At 64.1% G+C, this 22,658-nt stretch overlaps 1 protein-coding gene across 1 annotated transcript; it reads right to left on the minus strand.

The window, feature by feature from the left end:
* Window positions 1-5,276: 5,276 nt before the first annotated feature.
* On the minus strand, window positions 5,277-22,367 carry LOC134429380 (V-type proton ATPase catalytic subunit A-like). Its single transcript, XM_063176532.1, has 14 exons — window positions 22,297-22,367; window positions 21,399-21,527; window positions 20,372-20,586; window positions 19,473-19,610; window positions 17,944-18,095; window positions 17,122-17,284; window positions 15,200-15,308; window positions 14,385-14,507; window positions 12,987-13,101; window positions 11,782-11,845; window positions 10,419-10,622; window positions 8,454-8,548; window positions 7,740-7,911; window positions 5,277-5,391 (listed from the first exon to the last, which is right to left on the minus strand). Exons 1-14 carry the CDS (start codon window positions 22,361-22,363, stop codon window positions 5,299-5,301), a joined length of 1,839 nt encoding a protein of 612 aa, XP_063032602.1. The 5' UTR covers window positions 22,364-22,367; the 3' UTR covers window positions 5,277-5,298.
* Window positions 22,368-22,658: the final 291 nt, after the last annotated feature.

A 22,658-nucleotide genomic window follows, 5' to 3' on the forward strand; every position in this document is an offset into this window, starting at 1 on the left:
GGACAGGGGACAGCTCAGGACAGAGGTGACACTCCCAGCAGGGACAGGGACAGCAGGGACAGGAGTGGCAATGGAACAGGGACAGGGGACACTTCGGGACACTGATCATCCCCAAATTCCCACCCTGCGGGGACAGGGGACAGCTCAGGGCAGAGGTGACACTCCAGCAGGGACAGGGACAGCCCCGATGTCCCCAAATCCCCACCCTGCCCAGCCCAGCGCTGCTCCTATGGGGACAGTCCCCAAGCCCTGTGTCCCTCCGTGTCCCCCCGTGTCCCCGGTGTCCCCGGTGTCCCCACGTACCTGCCAGCAGCAGCGTGGCCCCCGTGTCCCCCGTGTCCCCAGATGTCCCCGGTGTCCCCACGTACCTGCCAGCAGCAGGGTGGCCCCCGTGTCCCCCGTGTCCCCGGTGTCCCCAGATGTCCCCGGTGTCCCCCGTGTCCCCGGTGTCCCCACGTACCTGCCAGCAGCAGCGTGGTCCCCGCCGCCCGTTCCCGCTCCCGCCGGGCCCCGCCGGGCCCCAGGGGCAGCCCCAGGACGAGCCCCGCGGCCGCCGCCACCACCGAGAGCAGCAGCAGCGCCCGGGTGGCCTCCAGGAGAGCTGGGCAGGGGACACCGAGTGGGGACACCGAGTGGGGACACCAGGGTGGCACCCCCGGTGACCAAATCCAGGGGAGGACACCCGTGGGGACGGCAGAGACACCGCCAGGGGTGGGGACGGTGGGGACAGAGATGGAACCCCCTCAATTTCTGTCCTGTGTGGGGGTGACATCTCTGGGGGACACCCATGGGGACATCTCTGGGGGTGACATCTCTGAGGGACACCCATGGGGACATCTCTGGGGGTGACATCTCTGAGGGACACCCATGGGGACATCTCTGGGGGTGACATCTCTGGGGGACGCCCATGGGGACATCTCTGGGGGTGACATCTCTGAGGGACACCCATGGGGACAACTCTGGGGGTGACATCTCTGGGGGACGCCCATGGGGACATCTCTGGGGGTGACATCTCTGGGGACACCCATGGGGACATCTCTGGGAGTGACATCTCTGGGGGTGACATCTCTGAGGGACACCCATGGGGACATCTCTGGGGGTGACATCTCTGGGGGACACCCATGGGGACAACTCTGGGAGTGACATCTCTGGGGGACACCCATGGGGGACATCTCTGGGGGTGACATCTCTGGGGACAGACACCTCCAGTCTCCAGGGGACATTGGGGACACCCATGGGGACATCTCTGGGGGTGACATCTCTGGGGGACGCCCATGGGGACATCTCTGGGGTTCCCCGTGGGTGGCACCACCAGGGACATCACAGAGGGACCCAGGGAGGGGACACTGGGGACAGCGATGCCCCCCCCGTTGTCCCCATGCCCGGCGTACCTGGGGTGGTGGCATGGGGGTGGCACTGTCCCCCGAGGCAGCCGTGCCACAGCCCCAGGCTGGCCGTGCCCCCCGGTGCCCGGCGCTGTGCCCAGAACGGGGTGGCAGTGGCGGCCACCAGCAGTGCCAGGCCGGTGGCACCGCACAGGGACCCCCCGAGTGGCATCCTGAGGGGACACGGGGACAGCTGGGGACATGGGGACAGTGTGGGGACATGGGGACAGAGTGGGGACAGCGTGGAGAGGGCGTGGGGACAACGTGGGGACAGTGTGGGGACAGTGTGGGGACAGTGTGGAGATGTGGGGACAGCGTGGGGACATGGGGACAGTGTGGGGACAGTGTGGGGACATGGGGACAGTGTGGGGACAGCAGCAGGGACATGGGGACAGCATGGGGACAGGCATGGGGACAGTTTGGGACAACCGCAGGGATGCAGGGACAGGCATGGGGACAGTGTGGGGACAGGCATGGGGACAGTTGGGGACAGCGTGGGGACAACCGTAGGGATGCAGGGACAGGCATGGGGACAGCGTGGGGACACGGGGACAGGCTCGGGGACACAGAGAAAATGTGGGGACAGTGTGGGGACATCTGTGGGGGACACGAGGATCCCCAGGATGTCATCTCATGGGGACACAGGGGACACCCACGGGGACATCTCTGGGGACATGGGGGTGCCCGTGGGTGGCACCTCAGGGGACACCTGTGGGGACATTCCTGGGGGAAGGGGGTACATGGGGGTGGCACCTCCGGGGACACGGGGGACATCCCTAGGGGAGGGGACACTGGGGACAGACACAGGGGACACAGGGGACATTGGGGACATTGGGACTCACCCGCCGTCAGCAGCCCATGGCCCCTGTCCCCGTGTCGGTCTGTCCCTGCTGTCCCCGTGTCTGTCCCTGCTGTCCCCGTGTCTGTCTGTCCCGCTGTCCCCAGGGAGGGGACAGGGCCCCCGGCACGTGGCACTGCCATTGTTGGGGACACAATGCGGGAAGGCTCTGGCTGCTGAGGTGGCACCACCAGCCTGTCCCCAGGCGGGTGACACCGCGGGGACAGGGGGGGACACGGCCGGGTCCTGCCAGGCCTTGGGGACAGCGGGTGACAGCCCCGAGGGCAGGGCCAGCCCTGGCTGGGGACATTGGGGACACTGCCCGGCTGGAGAGGGGACACTGGGGACATGGGGGACAGAGACATTGGGGACACTGGGGACATTGGGACAGGGACACTGGGGACACGGAGGACACTGGGGACATGGGGGACAGAGACACTGGGGACATGGGGGACATGGGGACAGGGACATTGGGGATATTGGGGACATGGGGACACGGACACTGGGGACATTGGGGATCAGGGACATTGGGGATATTGGGGACATTGGGGACATGGGGACACTGGGGACACTGGGGACATGGGGGACAGAGACATTGGGGACACTGGGGACATTGGGACAGGGACATTGGGGACATGGGGACGTGGGGACATGGGGGACAGAGACACTGGGGATATTGGGGACATGGGGGACAGTTCCGCCCCCAGACCCCCAAAACCGCCCCGAACCCACAAAGCCCCCAGACCCCCGCAATGCCCCGGCCCCTCGGACCCCCCCCCAGAATACTCCGAGACATCCCCAGAACCCCCCTGACCCCCAACACCTCCAATCCCCTCAGGACCCCCCAAAACCCCCCTGAACCCCCTGAACCCCTTAGGACCCCCAAACCCCCTGGACCCCCCCAGAACCCCAAACCCCACAGACCCCGAACCCCCCTGGACCCCCAACACCTCGAATCCCCCAAGACCCTCAGGACCCGCCCGGACCCCCCCCCAAGAACCCCCAAAACCCCAAACACCACAGACCCCCAACCCTCCTGGCCCCCCCTAAACCCCCCTGAACCCCAAACCCCACAGACCCCAAACCCCCCGAACCCTCCCAGAGCCCCCCCTGGACCCCCCTGAACCCCAAACCCCCCCGGGCCCCCCCAAACCCCCCGGGGGTCCCCAGGGCCGCCCCCAGCCCCAGGGGCAGCAGCAGCAGCAGCAGCTCCCACATGGCCCCGGGGTGACACACGGGGGTGACACACGGGGGACACACGGGGGACACGGGGGGGTCACAGGGCCCGGCCCTGCCACGTGGCGGCCGCTCCTCCCCACGGGCCGGCCCCAATGTCCCCAAATGTCCCCGAATGGCCCCGAATGGCCCCGCGGGTGTCCCCCACGCCAGCCCCGGCCAAGTGCTGGGGTCACCTCCTGTGTCGCTGTCGCCTCTGTGTCCCCCTGCCAGGGTGTCGCTGTCACCGCCGTGTCCCTCTCAGGGTGTCCCTGCCACCCTCCTGTCACCCCAAAGTGTCCCCGTGTCCCCCCAAAGTGTCCCCGTGTCACCCCAAAGTGTCCCCATGTCCCATCCAGGGTGTTCCTGCCACCCTCCTGTCCCCCCAAAGTGTCCCCATGTCCCATCCAGGGTGTTCCTGCCACCCTCCTGTCACCCCAAAGTGTCCCCATGTCCCATCCAGGGTGTCCCTGTCTCACCCGTGCGCCCTCAAAGTGTCCCTGTGTCCCTGCCAGGGTGTCACCGTCACCCTCGTGTTCCATCCAAGGTGTCCCTGTGTCCCTGCCAGGGTGTCACTGTCACTTCCACGTCCCTCCAAAGTGTCCCTGTGTGCCCCCCCAAAGTGTCTCTCTGTCCCTCTCAGGGTGTCCCTGTCACCCCCATGTCCCACCCAGGGTGTCCCCATGTTCCCACCGGGTGTCCCTGTCACCCCCATGTCCCCCCCATGCTGTCCCTGTCCCCCCCCCAAGGCGTCCCCATGTCCCCCTTAGGGTGTCCCTGTCACCTCCTATGTCCCTCCAAAGTGTCCCCGTGTCTCCTCAAAGTGTCCCCGTGTCCCCACCAGGTGTCCCTGTCACCTCCATGTCCCAGTCAGTGTCACCCCCATGTCCCCCACAGGGTGTCCCCTCCCCATCAGAGTGTCACTGTCACCCCCATGTCCCACCAAAGTGTCCCCGTGTCCCCTCAAAGTGTCCCCATGTCCCATCCAGGGTGTCCCTGCCACCCCCGTGTCCCCCCTCAAAATGTCCCCATGTTCCCCCAGGCGTCTCTGTCACCCCCATGTCCCCCTTAGGGTGTCCCTGTCACCTCCTAATGTCCCTCCAAAGTGTCCCCGTGTCCCCTTTAAGTGTCTCCGTGTCCCATCCAGGCTGCTCCTGTCACCCCAGTGTCCCCCATGGCTGTGTCCCCCCCCTCCCATCCTGTCCCTGTGCCCCCCCAAGTTGTCCCCATGTCCCCTCGGAGTGTCCCCACGTCCCATCCAGGGTGTCCCTGTCACCTCCATGTCCCAGTCAGTGTCACCCCCATGTCCCCCACAGGCTGTCCCCCCTCCTCAGGGTGTTCCTGTCACCCCCCTGTCCCCCCAAACTGTCCCTGTGTCCCATCCAGGCTGTCCCTGTAACCCCCTTGTCCCTCCCCACCCCTCCTCAAGTGTCCCCATGTCCCTCCAGGTGTCCCTATCACCCCCATGTCCCCTCGGAGTGTCCCCAGGCTGTTCCTGTCACCTCTGTGTCCCCCATAGGGGGTCCCCATGTCCCATCCAGGCTGCTCCTGTCCCCCCCCCCAAGGTGTCCCCATGTCCCCCCAGGGCTGTCCCCACCCCCGATGTCACACAGCGCGGGGCTTGAACAACCCAAACCCCCCCCCCCCAGACCCCCCCATTGTCACCCCCGGTGTCCCCCCCGCCCCCCCCATTGTCACATTGTCACCCCCTCCCGGTGTCACCGGGAAAGCCACGCCCGGAGCTCTCGAGTGCCGCCACTTTATTGCGGAGGGCGGGGGGACCCTGGGGACCCCCCCCAATGCTGTGACCCCCCCTGTCCCCATCCTGCGACCCCCCTGTCCCCATCCTGCGCCCCCCCCTCAGTCCTGCAGGTTGCGGAACGCCGCCACCATCTCCTCCTGCAGCTGCGCGTAGCTCGCCAGGATGCGCTGCTCGCCGTCCTTCACCGGGTCCTGGGGACACGGGGACACCGCGGGGACACGGGGGTGGCATCGTCAGAACCCCCCCCGGGTCACCCACATTGAGATTCGTGCGGGATCCCCCCAAAAAAACCACCTGGGACCCCCAAATGGGGTCACACCCCCCCCCCCTCGTTCTGATGGTCACAGGGGACATGGGGACACCGAGGGACACCGAGGGACACGGGGGTGGCACCGTCAGAACCCCCCCCCCCGGGTCACCCACATTGAGATTCGCACGGGATCCCCTCCAAAAAATCCACCTGGGACCCCCAAATGGGGTCACAGCCCCCCCTCGTTCTGATGGTCACAGGGGACATGGGGGGGACACGGGGGTGGCACCTTCAGAGCCACATTGGGGTGTCCCCAAATCCCCCCGGGTCACCCACATTGAGATTCGTGTGGGACCCCCCCCAAAAAATCCACCTGGGACCCCCAAATGGGGTCACAGCCCCCCCCTCGTTCTGATGGTCACAGGGGACACCACGGGGACACGGGGGTGGCACCTTCAGAGCCACATTGGGGTGTCCCCAAACCCCCCCCCCGGGTCACCCACATTGAGATTCGTGTGGGACCCCCCCCAAAAAATCCACCTGGGACCCCCAAATGGGGTCACAACCCCCAAATCGCCTTAACATTCATGTGAGGACCCCAAAATCCCCCCTCAACCTTCCCCTGGCACCCCCAAACCCCCCCTTATCCTCCCCCCAGGACCCCCAAACTCCTCCTTAACCCTCCCGTGGGACCCCCAAATCCCCTTTAACCTCCAACAGGACCCCCCCAAACCCCCTTTAAAATCCCCCAGGACCCCCAAATCCCCCCTTAACCCTCCCGTGGGACCCCCAAACCCCCCCTTAACTGTCCCATAGGACCCCAAACCCCCCTTGAACCTCCCCCAGGACCCCCAAACTCCCTCTAATCTTCCCCTAGGACCCCCAAATCCTCCCTTAACTCTTCCATAGGATCCCCAAATCCCCCCTTAACCTCCCCCCAGGACCCCCAAACTCCACTTAACTCCCCCCAGGACCCCCAAATCTCCCCTTAACCCTCCCCTAGGATCCCCAAACCCCCCCCTTATCCTTCCCCTAGGATCCCCCAGCCCCTCTTTAACCTCCCTCACGGCCCCCAAACTCCACTTAATCCCCTCTGGGACCCCTAAATCCCCCCTTAACCTCCCCCCAGGACCCCCAAACCCCCTTGAACCTCCCCTAGAACCCCCAAACTCCCCCCTTAACCTTCCCCAGGACCCCCCAAACCCCCTTTAAAATCCCCCAGGACCTCCAAATCTCCCCTTAACCCTCCCATGGGACCCCCAAACCCCCTTGAACCTCCCCCAGGACCCCCAAACTCCCTCTAATCTTCCCCTAGGACCCCCGAATCTCCCCTTAACCTCCCTCAGGACCCCCAAATCCCCCCCTTAACCCTCCCATGGGACCCCAAAACCCCCTTTAACCTTCCCCTAGGATCCCCCAGCCCCTCTTTAACCTCCCTCACGACCCCCAAACTCCACTTAATTCCCTCTGGGACCCCTAAATCCCCCCTTAACCTCCCCCCAGGACCCCCAAACCCCCTTGAACCTCCCCTAGAACCCCCAAACTCCCCCTTTAACCTTCCCCAGGACCCCCAAATCCCCACTCAACCCTCCTGTGGGACCCCCAAACCCCCTTGAACCTCCCCCAGGACCCCCAAACTCCCTCTAATCTTCCCCTAGGACCCCAAATCTCCCCTTAACCTCCTTCCAGGACCCCCAAACTCCACTTAACTCCCCCCAGGACCCCCAAATCTCCCCTTAACTCTCCCATAGGACCCCCAAACCCCCCTTTAACCTTCCCCTAGGATCCCCCAGCCCCTCTTTAACCTCCCTCACGACCCCCAAACTCCACTTAATTCCCTCTGGGACCCCTAAATCCCCCCTTAACCTCCCCCCAGGACCCCCAAACCCCCTTGAACCTCCCCTAGAACCCCCAAACTCCCCCCTTAACTTTCCCCAGGACCCCCCAAACCCCCTTTAAAATCCCCCAGGACCTCCAAATCTCCCCTTAACCCTCCCATGGGACCCCCAAACCCCCTTGAACCTCCCCCAGGACCCCCAAACTCCCTCTAATCTTCCCCTAGGACCCCCGAATCTCCCCTTAACCTCCCTCAGGACCCCCAAATCCCCCCTTTACCCTCCCATGGGACCCCCAAACCCCCCCTTAACCCTCCCATGGGACCCCAAAACCCCCTTTAACCTTCCCCTAGGATCCCCCAGCCCCTCTTTAACCTCCCTCACGACCCCCAAACTCCACTTAATTCCCTCTAGGACCCCTAAATCCCCCCTCTAACCCCCCCCAGGACCCCACCTGGAACTTCATGGCGCTCAGGCGGTACAGGATGTCGCCGAGCCCCTCGCGGATGGTGGCCCAGGTGACACGCTGCTCCTCGGGCCCCGCGCCCTCCACCGCCCCCCGCGCCAGCTCGTAGAAGGTGACGAGGTTCTGCAGCATGCCCACGGTCTTGTAGAAGGGGCAGAACCTGGGGAGGGGGTCACGATGGGGGGGTTTGGGGGGTCAGGGAGGGAATTTGGGGGGATTTGAGGGAGTTTGGGGTGTCAGGGAGGGAATTTGGGGTTGTTTGGGGGGTCAGAATTGGGTTGGGAGTGTCAGGGTGCAGCATGGCCATGGTCTTGTAGAATGGGCAGAACCTGAGGGGGGTCAGATGGGGGGGTTTGAGGGGTCAGGGAGGGAATTTGGGGGGGTTTGGGGGGGAGTTTGGGGGGTAAGAATTGGGTTGGGGGTCTCAGGGTGCAGTGTGCCCACGGTCTTGTAGAAGGGGCAGAACCTGGGGGGGGGGGGGGGTCACGATGGGGGGATTTGGGGGGTCAGGGTGGGAATTTGGGGGTGTTTGGGGGGTCAGAATTGGGTAGGGGGTCTCAGGATGCAGCGGTCTTGTAGAAGGGGCAGAACCTGGGGAAGGGCCCAGAGGGGTTCAGGGGGGAGGTTTGGGGATGTTGGGGGGGGGTCAGGGTGGTTTTGGGGGGTAAAAGGGTTTGGGGGTCCCAGGGCGGGTCCCGGTACCGGTCGTAGGCCGAGTATCCGTTCTGCTGCAGGAAATCGTCCTTGAGCAGTTTGGCCACCTCCAGGGTCACTTTGTCACCCTCGGCCAGCGACGCCTGCGGGGACAGCGCGGTCCTGGCACTGCCCGGGGCCCACAGAGCCCAAATCCCATAAAACCCATCGATCCCATTGATCCCACAAATCCCATAAAACCCATCGATCCCATTGATCCCACAAATCCCATAAAACCCATCGATCCCATTGATCCCACAAACCCCATTGATCCCATAGATTCCATAGACACCAACCCCATATATCCCATTGATCTCACTGATCCCATAGATCCCATTGACCCCACAAATCCCATAAAACCCATCGATCCCATTGATCCCACAAATCCCACAAACCCCATTGATCCCGTTGATCCCACAAACCCCATTGAGCTCATTGATCACACAAACCCCATCAATCCCATAGATTCCATCAATCCCACTGATCTCACTGATCCCATAGATCCCATCAATCCCACAAATCCCAAAAAACCCATCGATCCCATTGATCCTATTGATCCCACAAACCCCATTGAGCTCATTGATCCCACAAACCCCATCAATCCCATAGATCCCATCAATCCCACTGATCTCACTGATCCCATAGATCCCATTGATCCCACAAATCCCATAAAACCCATCGATCCCATTGATCCCACAAATCCCATAAAACCCATCGATCCCATTGATCCCACAAACCCCATTGATCCCATAGATTCCATAGACACCAACCCCATCAATCCCATTGATCTCACTGATCCCATAGAGCCCATCAATCCCACAAACCCCATTGATCCAACAGATCCCACAAACCCCATTGATCCCACTGATCCCATAGATCCCATTCATCTCAAAGATCCCATCAGTCCCACAAACCCCGCAAATCCCATAAATCCACCTTGCCACGAGCTACACAGTCTCGGCCAGCTCCTCCTTCTCCTGCAGGGTCCCACATCCTACACCCCATATCTCACATCCCACACCCCATAAGCCCCCCAAACCCCAGAAACCTCCAAATCCCACAATCCCAGACCTTCCCCACGAGCTGCACGATCTCGGCCAGCTCCTCCTCCTCCTGCAGGGTCCCACATCCCATATTCCAGACCCCCTATCCCACATCCCACCTGCCATATCTCACATCCCACACCCCATATCTCACATCCCAGACCCCATAAGCCCCCCAAACCCCACAATCCCAATCCCAGACCTTCCCCACGAGCTGCACGATCTCGGCCAGCTCCTCCTCCTCCTGCAGGGTCCCATACCCCATATCCCACATCTCACACCCATATCCCACATCCCATACCCCATATCCCATACCCCATATCCCACATCCCACACCCCATAAGCCCCCCAAACCCCACAAATCCCCTAGAAGCACCTTCCCCACGAGCTGCACGATCTCGGCCAGCTCCTCCTCCTCCTGCAGGGTCCCATATCCCACACCCATATCTCACATCCCACACTTCACATCCCACATCCCACAGCCCATATTTCACATCCCAGACCCATATCCCACATCCCATACCCCATACGCCCCCCAAACCCCACAAACCCCCTAGAAGCACCTTCCCCACGAGCTGCACAATCAGCCAGCTCCTCCTCCTCCTGCAGGGTCCCACATCCCATATTCCAGACCCCATATCCCACATCCCACACCCATATCCCACACCCCACATCCCACACCCCACACCCCACATCCCACATTTGATATCTCACATCCCAGACCCCATAAGCCCCCCAAAACCCCCAGATCCCAATCCCGGACCTTCCCCACGAGCTGCACGATCTCGGCCAGCTCCTCCTCCTCCTGCAGGGTCCCACATCCCATATTCCAGACCCCATATCCCACACTCCATATCTCACATCCCACACCCCATATCTCACATCCCGCACCCCATAAGCCCCCCAAAGCCCACAAATCCCCTAGAAGCACCTTCCCCACGAGCTGCACGATCTCGGCCAGCTCCTCCTCCTCCTGCAGGATGCGCCGGGCGCGGTCTCTCAGCGCGGGCAGCTCGGGGTGGGCGCGCTCGTAGTGCGGCTCGAGGGCGCGCAGGTAGCGCGAGTACGAGATCAGCCAGTTCACCGACGGGAAGTGCTTGCGCTGCGCCAGCTTCTTGTCCAGCCCCCAGAACACCTGGGAATGTCACCGAGGGTCACCCAGTGTCACCCAGTGTCACTTCGTGTCACCCCCAGGTCATCCAGGGCATCCCCGAGCTTCTTATCCCCATGGAACACCTGCCAGTGTCACCCCCGTGCCACCCTTGTGTCACCCAGCATCTCCCTGTGTGTCCCTGTGCTTCTTGTCCAGCCCCCAGAACACCTGGCAGTGTCACCCAGTGTCACCCAGTGTCACCAAGGGTCACCCAGTGTCACCCATCCTGTCCCCGAGCTTCTCATGCCCCCAGAACAGCCGGTAATGTCACCCCATGTCACCCCCCGTGTCACCAAGTTTCTGGTGCAGCCCAGAGCACCTGAGACACCGGGGATGTCACCGTGCCGTCATCCAGGGGTCACTGTCACCGTGTCCCTGTGGCCCTGTCCCCTCCCAGTGTGTCCCTGTCCCTTCCCAGTGTGTCCCCCCATGTTTCCTCTCGTGGTGTGTCCCTGTCCCACTCACACCCCCCCGCTGTCCCCAGTGTCCCCTGTGAGTGTCCCCGCTGTCCCCTGTGAGTGTCCCCAGTGTCCCCTGTGAGTGTCCCCAGTGTCCCCTCTGTCCCCTGTGAGTGTCCCCAGTGTCCCCGCTGTCCCCTGTGAGAGTCCCCAGTGTCCCCTGTGAGTGTCCCCAGTGTCCCCTCTGTCCCCTGTGAGTGTCCCCAGTGTCCCCTGTGAGTGTCCCCAGTGTCCCCGCTGTCCCCTGTGAGAGTCCCCAGTGTCCCCTGTGAGAGTCCCCAGTGTCCCCTGTGAGTGTTCCCAGTGTCCCCGCTGTCCCCAGTGTCCCCTGTGAGTGTCCCCTGTGAGTGTCCCCAGTGTCCCCTGTGAGTGTCCCCAGTGTCCCCGCTGTCCCCTGTGAGTGTCCCCTGTGAGTGTCCCCAGTGTCCCCGCTGTCCCCAGTGTCCCCGCTGTCCCCAGTGTCCCCGCTGTCCCCTGTGAGTGTCCCCGCTGTCCCCTGTGAGTGTCCCCAGTGTCCCCTCTGTCCCCAGTGTCCCCTGTGAGTGTCCCCAGTGTCCCTGCTGTCCCCAGTGTCCCCTGTGAGTGTCCCCAGTGTCCCCCCTGTCCCCAGTGTCCCCTGTGAGTGTCCCCAGTGTCCCCTGTGAGTGTCCCCAGTGTCCCCAATGTCCCCGCTGTCCCCTCACCTGCACGATGCCCAGCGTGGCCGAGGTGACAGGATCTGAGAAGTCCCCTCCGGGTGGGGACACCCTGCGGGGGGAGGGGGGGCCGAGGTGAGATGGGGGTGCACAGGGGGGGTCCCCCCATCCTGGCCATGGGGACACGGTGACACACGCGGGGACATTCATAGGGGACATGGTGACACACACGGGGACATTCATAGGGACACCCACAAGGACATGGGGACAGGGAACACAGGGACAGGGGACATGGGGACACTCACGGGGACACAGGGACACGGGACATAGGGACATGGGGACAGGGTGACACGAGGGCACTCAGGGGGGACATGGGGACACTCATGGGGACACTCATGGGGACACTCAGGGGGACATGGGGACACAGGACACGGGGACAGGGGGACACTCACAGGGACATGGGACACAGGGACATATATGGACACAGGGACACTCATGGGGATATGGGGACACGGGGACATGGGGACACTCACAGGGAGGGGACATGGGGACACACACAGGGACATTCAGGGGGACATGGGGACACTCATGGGGACATTCAGAGGGACGTGGGGACACTCATGGAGACACACATGAGGACATGGGGACACGTAGACACACATGGGGACACTCACAGGGACAGGGGACACGGGGACACGGGGACATAGGACACAGGGACACTCATGGTGACACGGTGACACGGGGACAGGGGCCATGGGGACACAGGTAGCACTCATGGTGACGCGGTGACACAGGGACACAGGTGGCACTCATGGTGACACAGGGACAGGGGACATGGGACACAGGGACATGGGGACATGGGACACAGGGACAGGGGCCATGGGGACACAGGTGGCACTCATGGGGACACGGTGACACAGGGACACAGGTGGCACTCATGGTGACACGGTGACACAGGGGCCATGGGGACACAGGTGGCACTCATGGGGACACGGTGACACGGGGACACAGGTGGCACTCATGGGGACACGGTGACACAGGGGACACTCATGGGGACACGGTGACACAGGGACACAGGTGGCACTCATGGTGACACAGGGACAGGGGGACATGGGGACACAGGTGGCACTCATGGGGACACGGTGACACAGGGACACAGGTGGCACTCATGGTGACACGGTGACACAGGGGCCATGGGGACACAGGTGGCACTCATGGGGACACGGTGACACAGGGACACAGGTGGCACTCACGCCCCGACGATGCTGACGCTGCCCTCGCGCTCGGGGCTGCCCAGGCACCGCGCCCGCCCCGCGCGCTCATAGAACGAGGCCAGGCGGGCACCGAGGTACGCGGGGTACCCGCTGTCTGTGGGGACACGGGGACACGGCTGTCACCTCACTGCCACCTCCTGTCACTGCCCTGTCACCTCACTGTCACCCCCAGTACCCGCTGTCTGTGGGGACACGGCTGTCACCTCACTGTCACCTCCTGTCACCTCCCTGCCAGCCCCCAGTACCCGATGTCTGTGGGGACACGGCTGTCACCTCACTGCCACCTCACTGTCACCTCACTGTCACCCCCAGTACCCGCTGTCTGTGGGGACACGGCTGTCACCTCGCTGTCACCTCACTGTCACCTCCTGTCACCTCCCTGTCACTGCCCTGCCAGCCCCCAATACCCGCTGTCTGTGGGGACACGGCTGTCACCTCCCTGTCACCTCACTGTCACCTCACTGTCACTGCTCTGTCACCCCCAGTACCCGCTGTCTGTGGGGACACGGGGACACAGCTGTCACCTCACTGTCACCTCACTGTCACTGCCCTGTCAGCCCCGGTACCCGCTGTCTGTGGGGACACGGGGACACGGCTGTCACCTCACTGCCACCTCCTGTCACTGCCCTGTCACCTCACTGTCACCCCCAGTACCCGCTGTCTGTGAGGGGACACGGCTGCCACCTCACTGACACCTCCTGGAACATGGCTGTCACCTCACTGTCACTTCCCTGTCACCTCACTGTCACCCCCAGTACCCGCTCTCTGTGAGGGGACACGGCTGTCACTGCCTTGTCACCTCCCCGTCACCATCCTGTCACCTCCCGTGTTTTTGGGGTCTCCCCTGTGCCCACCCCGCGGTTTTTGGGGTCTCTCTCCCTCCGTCACCTCTTGGTTTTTGGGGTCTCTCCCCCTGCCCACCCCCCTCAATTTTTGGGGTCTCTCCCCCCTCATCACCCCACGGTTTTTGGAGTCTCCTCCCCCCCGGGGATTTGGGGTCACCGCCACCTCCCATTTGGTTTTTGGGGTTCCCCCCCCTCTCCGTGTTTTGGGGTCTCCCCAGCCCAGTTTTTGGGGTCTCCTCCCCATGTTTTGGGGTCTCTCCCACGCCAGGTTTTTGGGGTCTCTCCCTGCAGCCACCCCTCAGGTTTTGGGGTCTCCCCCCTGCCCATTCCCGGGGTTTCTGGGGTCTCTCCCCCCCGCAGTTTTTGGGGTCTCTCTCCCCATGTTTTGGGGTCTCCCCTGTGCCCACCCCGCAGTTTTTGGGGTCTCCCCCCCGGTTTTTTGGGGTCTCTCCCACGCCAGGTTTTTGGGGTCTCTCCCTGCAGCCCCCCCGCAGTTTTTGGGGTGTCCCCAGCGCGGTTTTTGGGGTCTCACCCGCGGGCATCTCCGCCAGGCGCCCCGAGATCTCCCTGAGCGCCTCGGCCCAGCGCGAGGTGGAGTCGGCCAGGAGGCAGCTGTGCAGCCCCATGTCCCGGAAATACTCGGCCAGCGTGATCCCTGACACGCGTGACACGTGTGTCACACGTGTGTCACACCCCCAGGGACAGCGTGATCCCTGACACGCGTGACACGTGTGTCACATGTGTGTCACACCCCCAGGGACAGCGTGATCCCTGCCACACGTGTGTCACACCACCAGGGACAGCATGATCCCTGCCACAAGTGTGTCACATGTGTGTCACACCCCCAGGGACAGCGTGATCCCTGCCACGCGTGTGTCACACCTGTCACACCCCCAGGGACAGCATGATCCCTGCTATATATCACACGTGTGTCACATGTGTGTCACACCTGTCACACACTTGTCATAACCCCAGGGACAGCGTGATCCCTGCCACACGTGTCACAGGTGTGTCACACCCCCAGGGACAGCGTGATCCCTGCCACACACACATGTCACACCTGTCATACCCCCAGGGACAGCCCCAGCCTTGTCACACACCCATGTCCCTGTCCCCCCACGTCCCCCCATGTCCCTGTCACACACACACGTGTCCCTGTCCCCCCGGTGTCCCCTCCGTGTCCCCTCCATGTCCCCATGTCCCCGTCACACACACACGTGTCCCCGTCCCCCCCAGGTCCCCGTGTCCCCATGTTCCCCCGTGTCCCCCCACGTCCCTGTCACACACACACGTGTCCCTGTCCCCCTACGTCCCCCAGTGTCCCCTCCGTGTCCCCAGTGTCCCCACCGGTGTAGATGGAGGCCTCTCGAGCAGCCACGGGCATGTTGGACGTGTTGGCCACGAGCGTCGTGCGCTTCATGATGGACTCGGAGCGGCCGCCGACCTCCATGGTCAGCTGGGGACAGCAGTGTCACACTCAGTGTCACCTCCCCGTGGCACCACGGCACAGCCCTGCCACCCCGATGTCCCCCCGTGTGGCACTGTCACCTCGGGGAAGTCCCTGCAGACCCGCCATGAACTGCCGTGTCACCGTCACTGCCCTGCCACCCCCGTGGCCCGGTGCCACCCCAATGTCCCTGTGTCCCCGTGTCACTGTGTCACCTCAGGGAAGTCCTCGAGGACTCTCCATGAACGCTCGCGTCACTGTCACTACCCTGTCACCCCGATGTCTCCTGGATGTCCCGGTGTCACCGTGTCACCTCGGGGAAGTCCCACGAACATCCACGTCATTGTCACTGCCCTGCCACCCCCATGTCCCCCTGTGTCCCCAGATCCCGGTGCCACCACGATGTCCCGGTGTCCCGTGTCACTGTGTCCCCTCGGGAAAATCCCTGAGGACTCTCCATGAACACTGGTGTCACTGCCACTCCTCTGCCACCCCCATGTCCCCGATGTCCCCATGTCCCGCCGCGTCGCAGTGCCACCCCAATGTCCCCTGGATGTCCCGGTGTCTGGTGCAGTGGTGTCACCTTGGGGCAGTGCCATGAACACCCGTGTCACTGCCACTGCCCTGCCACCCCAATGTCCCCCCGTGTCCCCATGTCCCAGTGCCATCCCCTCTCCCCGTGCCACCCTGATGTCCTCGATGTCCCAACGCCCCTCTGTCACCTCGGGGAAGTCCCATGAACTCCCGTGTCGCTGCCACCCCCATGCCATCCCCATGCCCTCCCATGTCCCCATGTCCCGGTGCCACCCTGATGTCCCCCCTTGTCCCGGTGCCACCCTGATGTCCCAGTGTCCTCCGCATGTCCCGGTGTTTGATGTCCCCATGTCGCCTCGGGGAAGTCCCACGAACACCCGTGTCACTGTCACTGCCCTGCCACCCCGATGTCCCCGATATCCCCACATCCCACCGTGTCCCAGTGCCACCCCCTGCGTCCCAGTGCCACCCTGATGTCCCGGTGTCCCCTGGCTGTCCCGGTGTCGGTGCGGTGCTGTCACCTCGGGGAAGTCCCATGAATACCCGTGTCACTGTCACCCCCATGCCATCCCCATGCCCTCCCATGTCCCCATGTCCCGGTGCCACCCTGATGTCCCCCCTTGTCCCAGTGCCACCCTGATGTCCCAGTGTCCTCCGCATGTCCCGGTGTCTGATGTCCCCATGTCGCCTTGGGGAAGTCTCACGAACACCCGTGTCACTGTCACTGTCCTGCCACCCCAATGTCCCTGATATGCCCACATCCTGACGTGTCCCAGTGCCACCCCCTGTGTCCCAGTGCCATCCTGATGTCCCAGTGTCCCCCGGCTGTCCCAGTGTCCCCGGGCTGTCCCGGTGTCGGTGCGGTGCTGTCACCTCGGGGAAGTCCCATGAACACCCGTGTCACTGTCACCCCCATGTCCCCCTGTGTCCCCACGTCCCGATGCCACCCCGGTGTCCCTGCTGTCCCGGTGTCCCGGCTGTCCCGATGTCCCCGGGCTGTCCCGGTGTCCCCCGGCTGTCCCGATGTCCCCCGGCTGTCCCGGTGTCCCCAATATCCCGATGTCCCCGGGCTGTCCCGATGTCCCCGGGCTGTCCCGGTGTCCCCCGGCTGTCCCGGTGTCCCCGGGCTGTCCCGGTGTCCCCAATATCCCGATGTCCCCGGGCTGTCCCGATGTCCCTGGGCTGTCCCGATGTCCCCCGGCTGTCCCGATGTCCCTGGGCTGTCCCGGTGTCCCCGGGCTGTCCCGGTGTCCCCGGGCTGTCCCGGTGCCCGGTGTGGCGCTGTCACCTCGGGGAAGTCCCGCAGCACCTCGGACATTTCGTTGCCGCGCTCCCCGCAGCCCACGTAGACGATGACATCGCTGTTGGAGTACTTGGACAGCGACTGCGAGATCACCGTCTTCCCGCAGCCGAACGCGCCCGGGATGGCCGTGGTGCCGCCCTGCACGCACCTGGTGACACCGCGGGGACACCGCACGGCGGTGGTGGCACTGCGGTGGCGCCCCGTGCCTGTCCCCATGCTCGTTCCCACCCGTGTCCCTGCGCCAGCCCCGTCCTGTCCCCATTCCTGTCCCCAAATCCATCTCTCCCTGTTCCCATTCCTGTCCCCATTCCTGTCCCCAAATCCATCTCTCCCTGTCCCCATTCCTGTCCCCCAATCCAGCTCTGCCTGTCCCCATCACTGTCCCCAAATTTATCTCTGTCCCCATTCCTGTCCCTAAATCCATCTCTGCCTGTCCCCATCCCTGTCCCCAAATCCATCTCTGCTGTCCCCATCCTTATCCCCATTCCTGTCCCCAAATCCATCTTCGCCTGTCCCCATTCCTGTCCCCAAATCCAGCTCTCCCTGTCCTCACTCCTGTCCCCAAATCCAGCTCTCCCTGTCCCCAAATCCAGCTCTGCCTGTCCCCATCCCTGTCCCCAAATCCAGCTCTCCCTGTCCCCTTTCCTGTCCTCAGCTCCATCTCTCCCTGTCCCAAATCCCATCCCTGTCCCTGTCCTTGTCCCCATCCCTGTCCCAATCCCGCTCCCTACAGGAACAGCGCACTCCCCCAATCCCAGTCCTGATCCCAATCCCATTCCCAATCCCGTTCCCGGTCCCGTTCCGTACGGGAAGAGAGCGTCCAGGACCCTCTGGCCGGTCAGCAGGGGGTGATTGGCCGGGAGCTTCTCGGCCACGGGCCGGACCTGCCGGACCGGCCACACCTGGATCATGGAGAGCGGCTCACGGACGCCCTGGAACTCCAGCTCCAGCACCACATCCTGCAGGATTGGCGGGGATCAACCCGGGATCGGCCCGGGATCAGCGGGGATCAGCCCAGGATCAACCCGGGATCAACCCGGGATCGGCAGGGATCAACCCGGGATCAACCTGGGATTGGCGGGGATCAACCCGGGATCAGTGGGGATCAACCCGGGATCAACCCGGGATCGGCGGGGATCAGCCAGGACCGGTGGGGATCAGCCCGGGATCGTCCCAGGACCAACCCAGGATCAGCCTGGGATCAACCCGGGATCAACCCGGGATCAGCTCAGGACACCCTGCCCGGCCCCCACCCCGCCTATCCCGATCCCAATGATCCCGACCCTGATCCCGCTAATCCCGACCCTGCTCCCCCTGATCCCAATCCTGATCCCGACCCCAATCCTGTTAATCCCAATGATCCCAACCCAGATCCCGCTGATCTCAATGATCCCCATCCTGATCCCGACCCCACTCCTGCTGATCCCAACCCCACTGTTCCCAATGATCCCGACCCAAATCCCACTGATCCCAACCCCACTGTTCCCAATGATCCCGACCCCAATCCCGCTGATCCCAACCCCACTCCCGCTGATCTCAATGATCCCGATCCCAACCCCGCTCCCACTGATCCAAATGATCTCGATCCTGATCCTGATCCTGATCCCAACCCCAATCCCACTGACGCTGCTGGACCCAATGATCCCTATCCCACTGATCCCGACCCCGCTGATCCCAACAATCCCACTGATCCTGACCCCAATCCCGCTGATCCAAATAATCCCCATCCTGATCCCGACCCCGCTGATGCCGCTGGACCCAATGATCCCGATCCCGCTGATCCCAACGATCCCACTGATTCCAATCCCAACCCCGCTGATCCCAACGATCCCCATACTGATCCCGACCCCGATCCTGCTGACACCACTGGTCCCAATGATCCCAATCCCGCTGATCCCGACCCAGACCCCGCTGATCCCAACGATCCCACTGATCCCGATCCCAGTCTCGCTGATCCCAGTGATCCCGATCCTGATCCCGACCCTGATCCTGCTGACACCACTGGTCCCAATGATCCTGATCCCAATGATCCCACTGATCCTGATCCCAACCCCGCTGATCCAAATGATCCCGATCCTGATCCCGACCCCGATCCTGCTGACACCACTGGTCCCAGTGATCCCGATCCCGCTGATCCCGATCCCAATCCCGCTCATCTCGGACCTGCTCTGGCTAATCCAAATAATCCCAATCCTGATCCCAATCCCAATCCCGCTAATCCCGACCCCGTTGACGCCGCTGGTCCCAATGATCCCGATCCCAATCCCGCTGATCCCAGTGATCCCGATCCCAATCCCGCCGTTCACGGTGCCGTTCCCGGTGCCGTTCCCGCTCACCGTCACTCGGTAGTGCCCGGGGGGCGCGATGTAGGTGACGGTGCCGCGGCTGCGGGGCGGGACCATCAGCCGGTGCTGCAGCAGCGAGTTCTCCGCCACCGAGCCGTAAATGTCCCCTCCCGTCACGTGGCTCCCGACCTGGCGACACCGCGGCGACACCGTCAGAGACCCCCGTGTCGTGTGTCCCTCCTGTCCCCCGTGTGACCCGTGTCCCCATGTCCTTGTCACCTTCGTGTCCTCATGTCTGCATCCTCAGTGTCCCGATGTCCCCTGTGTCCCTGCAACCCCGTGTCTCTGTGTCCCCCCATGTCCCCGCGGCTCTGCGACCCCCGTGTCCCCAAGTCCCCCATGTCCCCTGTGTCCCCCAATGTCCCCGCGGCTCTGCGACCCCCGTGTCCCCAAGTCCCCCATGTCCCCAATGTCCCCCTGCGTCCCCCCGTTCCTGTGTCCTCTCTGTCATTGTGTCCCCACCCCCTTTTTGGGGTCCCCTCCTTGGCAGGGGTGACAGGGAGGGGACAGGGAAGGACAGAAGGAGGTGACAATGGAGGATGATGTCCCGTGGCAGGGACAGGACAGGACGGAGGGGGACAAAAGGGGACAGAGGGGTTGAGGGGGACAGGGCAGGATGGGGAGGGGACAGGGAGGGGACAGAGGGGATGGCAGGACGGGGAGGGGACAAGGAGGGGACAAGGAGGGAATGGCAGGACAGGACGGGGAGAGGATGGAGAGCGGACAGGGAGAGGTCAAGGAGGGGACAAGGAGGGGACAAGGAGGGGACAAGGAGGGGACAAGGAGGGGACAAGGAGGGGACAGCGAGCCCGGGAAGCCAGATGGGGAAAGGGGGGACAGGACAGGGATGGGACAAAGGGACACGAAGGTGACAGGGAGGGGTCACGCACCCGGAGGTTCTTGCTGGGGACAAAGTCCCAGTCCAGGTGTCGCGGCAGCGCGGGGACATTGGTGCCCCGCGGGATGTAGATGCTGCGCGTGGCCTCGGCGATGTCGCGCAGCGGCCGCTGGATGCCGTCGAAGATGGAGCCCAGGATGCCCGGGCCCAGCTCCACCGAGAGCGGCGTCCCCGTGCGCCGAACCGGGTCCCCGACCTGCACCCCCGCTGCGGCCGCTCAGGAATGGCACCGCCAGGGACACCGGGGGGACAGCGGGGACACGGGGACAGCGGGGACAGTGGGGACACGGGGATAGCAGGGACCGAGGGGACAGCGGGGACACGGGGACTGCGGGGACCGAGGGGACAGCGGGGACATGAGGACTGAGGGGACACGGGAACTGAGGGGGACACAGAGACTGCGGGAGGATACGGGGACCGAGGGGACAACGGGGGCATGGGGGCACCGGGCGGGATAGCGGGGACACGAGGAGGACAGCGGGGAAACCAGGACACGGGGACCGCTGGGACAATGGGGACACGAGGACCGGGCGGGGCAGCGGGGACATGGTGGGGGACAGCGGGGACACGAGAACCGGGAGGGACACGGGGACTGCGCGGACACAGGGACCGGGCGGGATAGCAGGGACACGAGGAGGACAGCGGGGACACTGGGGGGACAGCGGGAACAGAGGGGAGACGGGGACAACGGGGACAGTGGGGACACCGGAATCGGGGGGGACACGGGGACTGGGGGGACAGCGGGACGGGACGGGCTGAGGGGGACACGGGGAGGGACAGAGGGCACAGGAGCGGATGGGGATGGCAGGGAGGGGACAGGGAGGGTGGGGAGGGGACAGGGCAGGGCAGAAGGGAGGGACAGGGGAGGGGACAGGGAGGGGACAGAACAGGCTGGGACAGGACAGAACCTCAGGGGAACAAGGGAGGGGACAGCAGAGGACAACGGGGACAGGGCGGGGCGCTCGGAGGGACAGAGGGCTGGCGGGGAGGGGACATTAGGGACACTGGGGACAGGATACAGGTCTCCTCGTACACCTGCAGCGTGGCCATGTCCCCCTCGAGCCGGATGATCTCCCCCACGAGCTCCGCGTGTCCCACCCGCACCAGCTCGTACATGGCCGCGCCCGCCATGCGCGTGGCTGTCACCACTGCGGGGACACTCCGCTGTCACCCCGGCCCCGGGCCACCACCCCACCCAGGACCCCTCTGTCCCCATCCCTGTCCCCTCCCCACCGCCACCCCCGGGTGCTTTCTCACGCTGTCCCCTCTCCTGTCCCCATTTTAGTGCCACCAACTCCACCGGGATCCCCATCCTCAGATGTCCCCGTCCCCAGGGTGTCCCACGATGTCCCCTCGCTGTTCCCAACCCTGTCCCCTCCCCATTGTCCCCTCTCCAATTTCCCCCTGCCCCTTGTCCCCTGTCCATTGTCCCCCCCATCCTGTTCCTCTGTCCCCATTCTCCTCCCGCATTGTCCCCTCTGCTGTCCCCATTTCAGTGCCACAAACGCCATCGGGATCCCCATTCCCTCTGTCCCCAGGGTGTCCCCATCCCATTGTCCCCTCCCCGGGTGCTCTCCCCCATTGTCCCCCCTCCTGTCCCTCTGTCCCCACTGTCCCCCCAGCACTGTTCCCTCCCCAAGTGCTCTCCCCATTGTCCCCCCTGCATTGTCACCCCTCTTGTCCCTCTGTCCCCATTTCCCCCCCCCATTGTCCCCCCTCCTGTCCCTCTGTCCCCCATTGTCCCCCCTGCACTGTCACCCCTCTTGTCCCTCTGTCCCCACTGTCCCCCCTGCACTGTCACCCCTCTTGTCCCTCTGTCCCCCTCCATTGTCCCCCCTCCTGTCCCCGATTTAGCGCCACAAACGCCACCGTGTCCCCATCGCCTGCTGTCCCCAGGTGTCCCCGGTGTCACCGTACCGGGCCCGGACACGCCATGCACGGCCCCCACCAGGCTCTCGCGCTCCTCCTGCCGTGTCCCCTCCATGCTGTCCCCGTGTCCCCTCCCCGCCGCGCCGCCACCGCCGTTAAATGGCCCCGGGCGCCGGCGACAACCGGACAGGGCCACCACGGCAGTGTCCCCACCCCCGGGGACAGCGCGGGGACATTGGGGTGACAGCGGCTGGCTGCGGGTGTGGCACTGTGTGCAGTCAACAGCCGAGTGCCGCTGCTCCGGGTGACACCGGGTGACACCGGCACGGCCCGGCTCGGGGTGACGGGGACACGGTGTGGGTGTCCTTGTCACCTCCCTGCCGCGTCCTTGTCACCGCTTCCTCTTTGTC

The sequence above is a fragment of the Melospiza melodia genome, chromosome 25 (genome assembly GCF_035770615.1).
Source record: "Melospiza melodia melodia isolate bMelMel2 chromosome 25, bMelMel2.pri, whole genome shotgun sequence".
NCBI lineage: Eukaryota > Metazoa > Chordata > Aves > Passeriformes > Passerellidae > Melospiza > Melospiza melodia.

Excerpts from the sequence above, each read along its gene's own strand:
- LOC134429380 (XM_063176532.1), bottom strand. The coding sequence starts at position 22,363 with ATGGAGGGGACACGGCAGGAGGAGCGCGAGAGCCTGGTGGGGGCCGTG. Across the intron at positions 13,102-14,384 it reads CCTGGCGGAGATGCCCGCGG|ACAGCGGGTACCCCGCGTAC; the intron begins GTGAGACCCCAA and ends GTGTCCCCACAG. Across the intron at positions 10,623-11,781 it reads CCACGCTGGGCATCGTGCAG|GTGTTCTGGGGGCTGGACAA; the intron begins GTGAGGGGACAG and ends TGACATTCCCAG.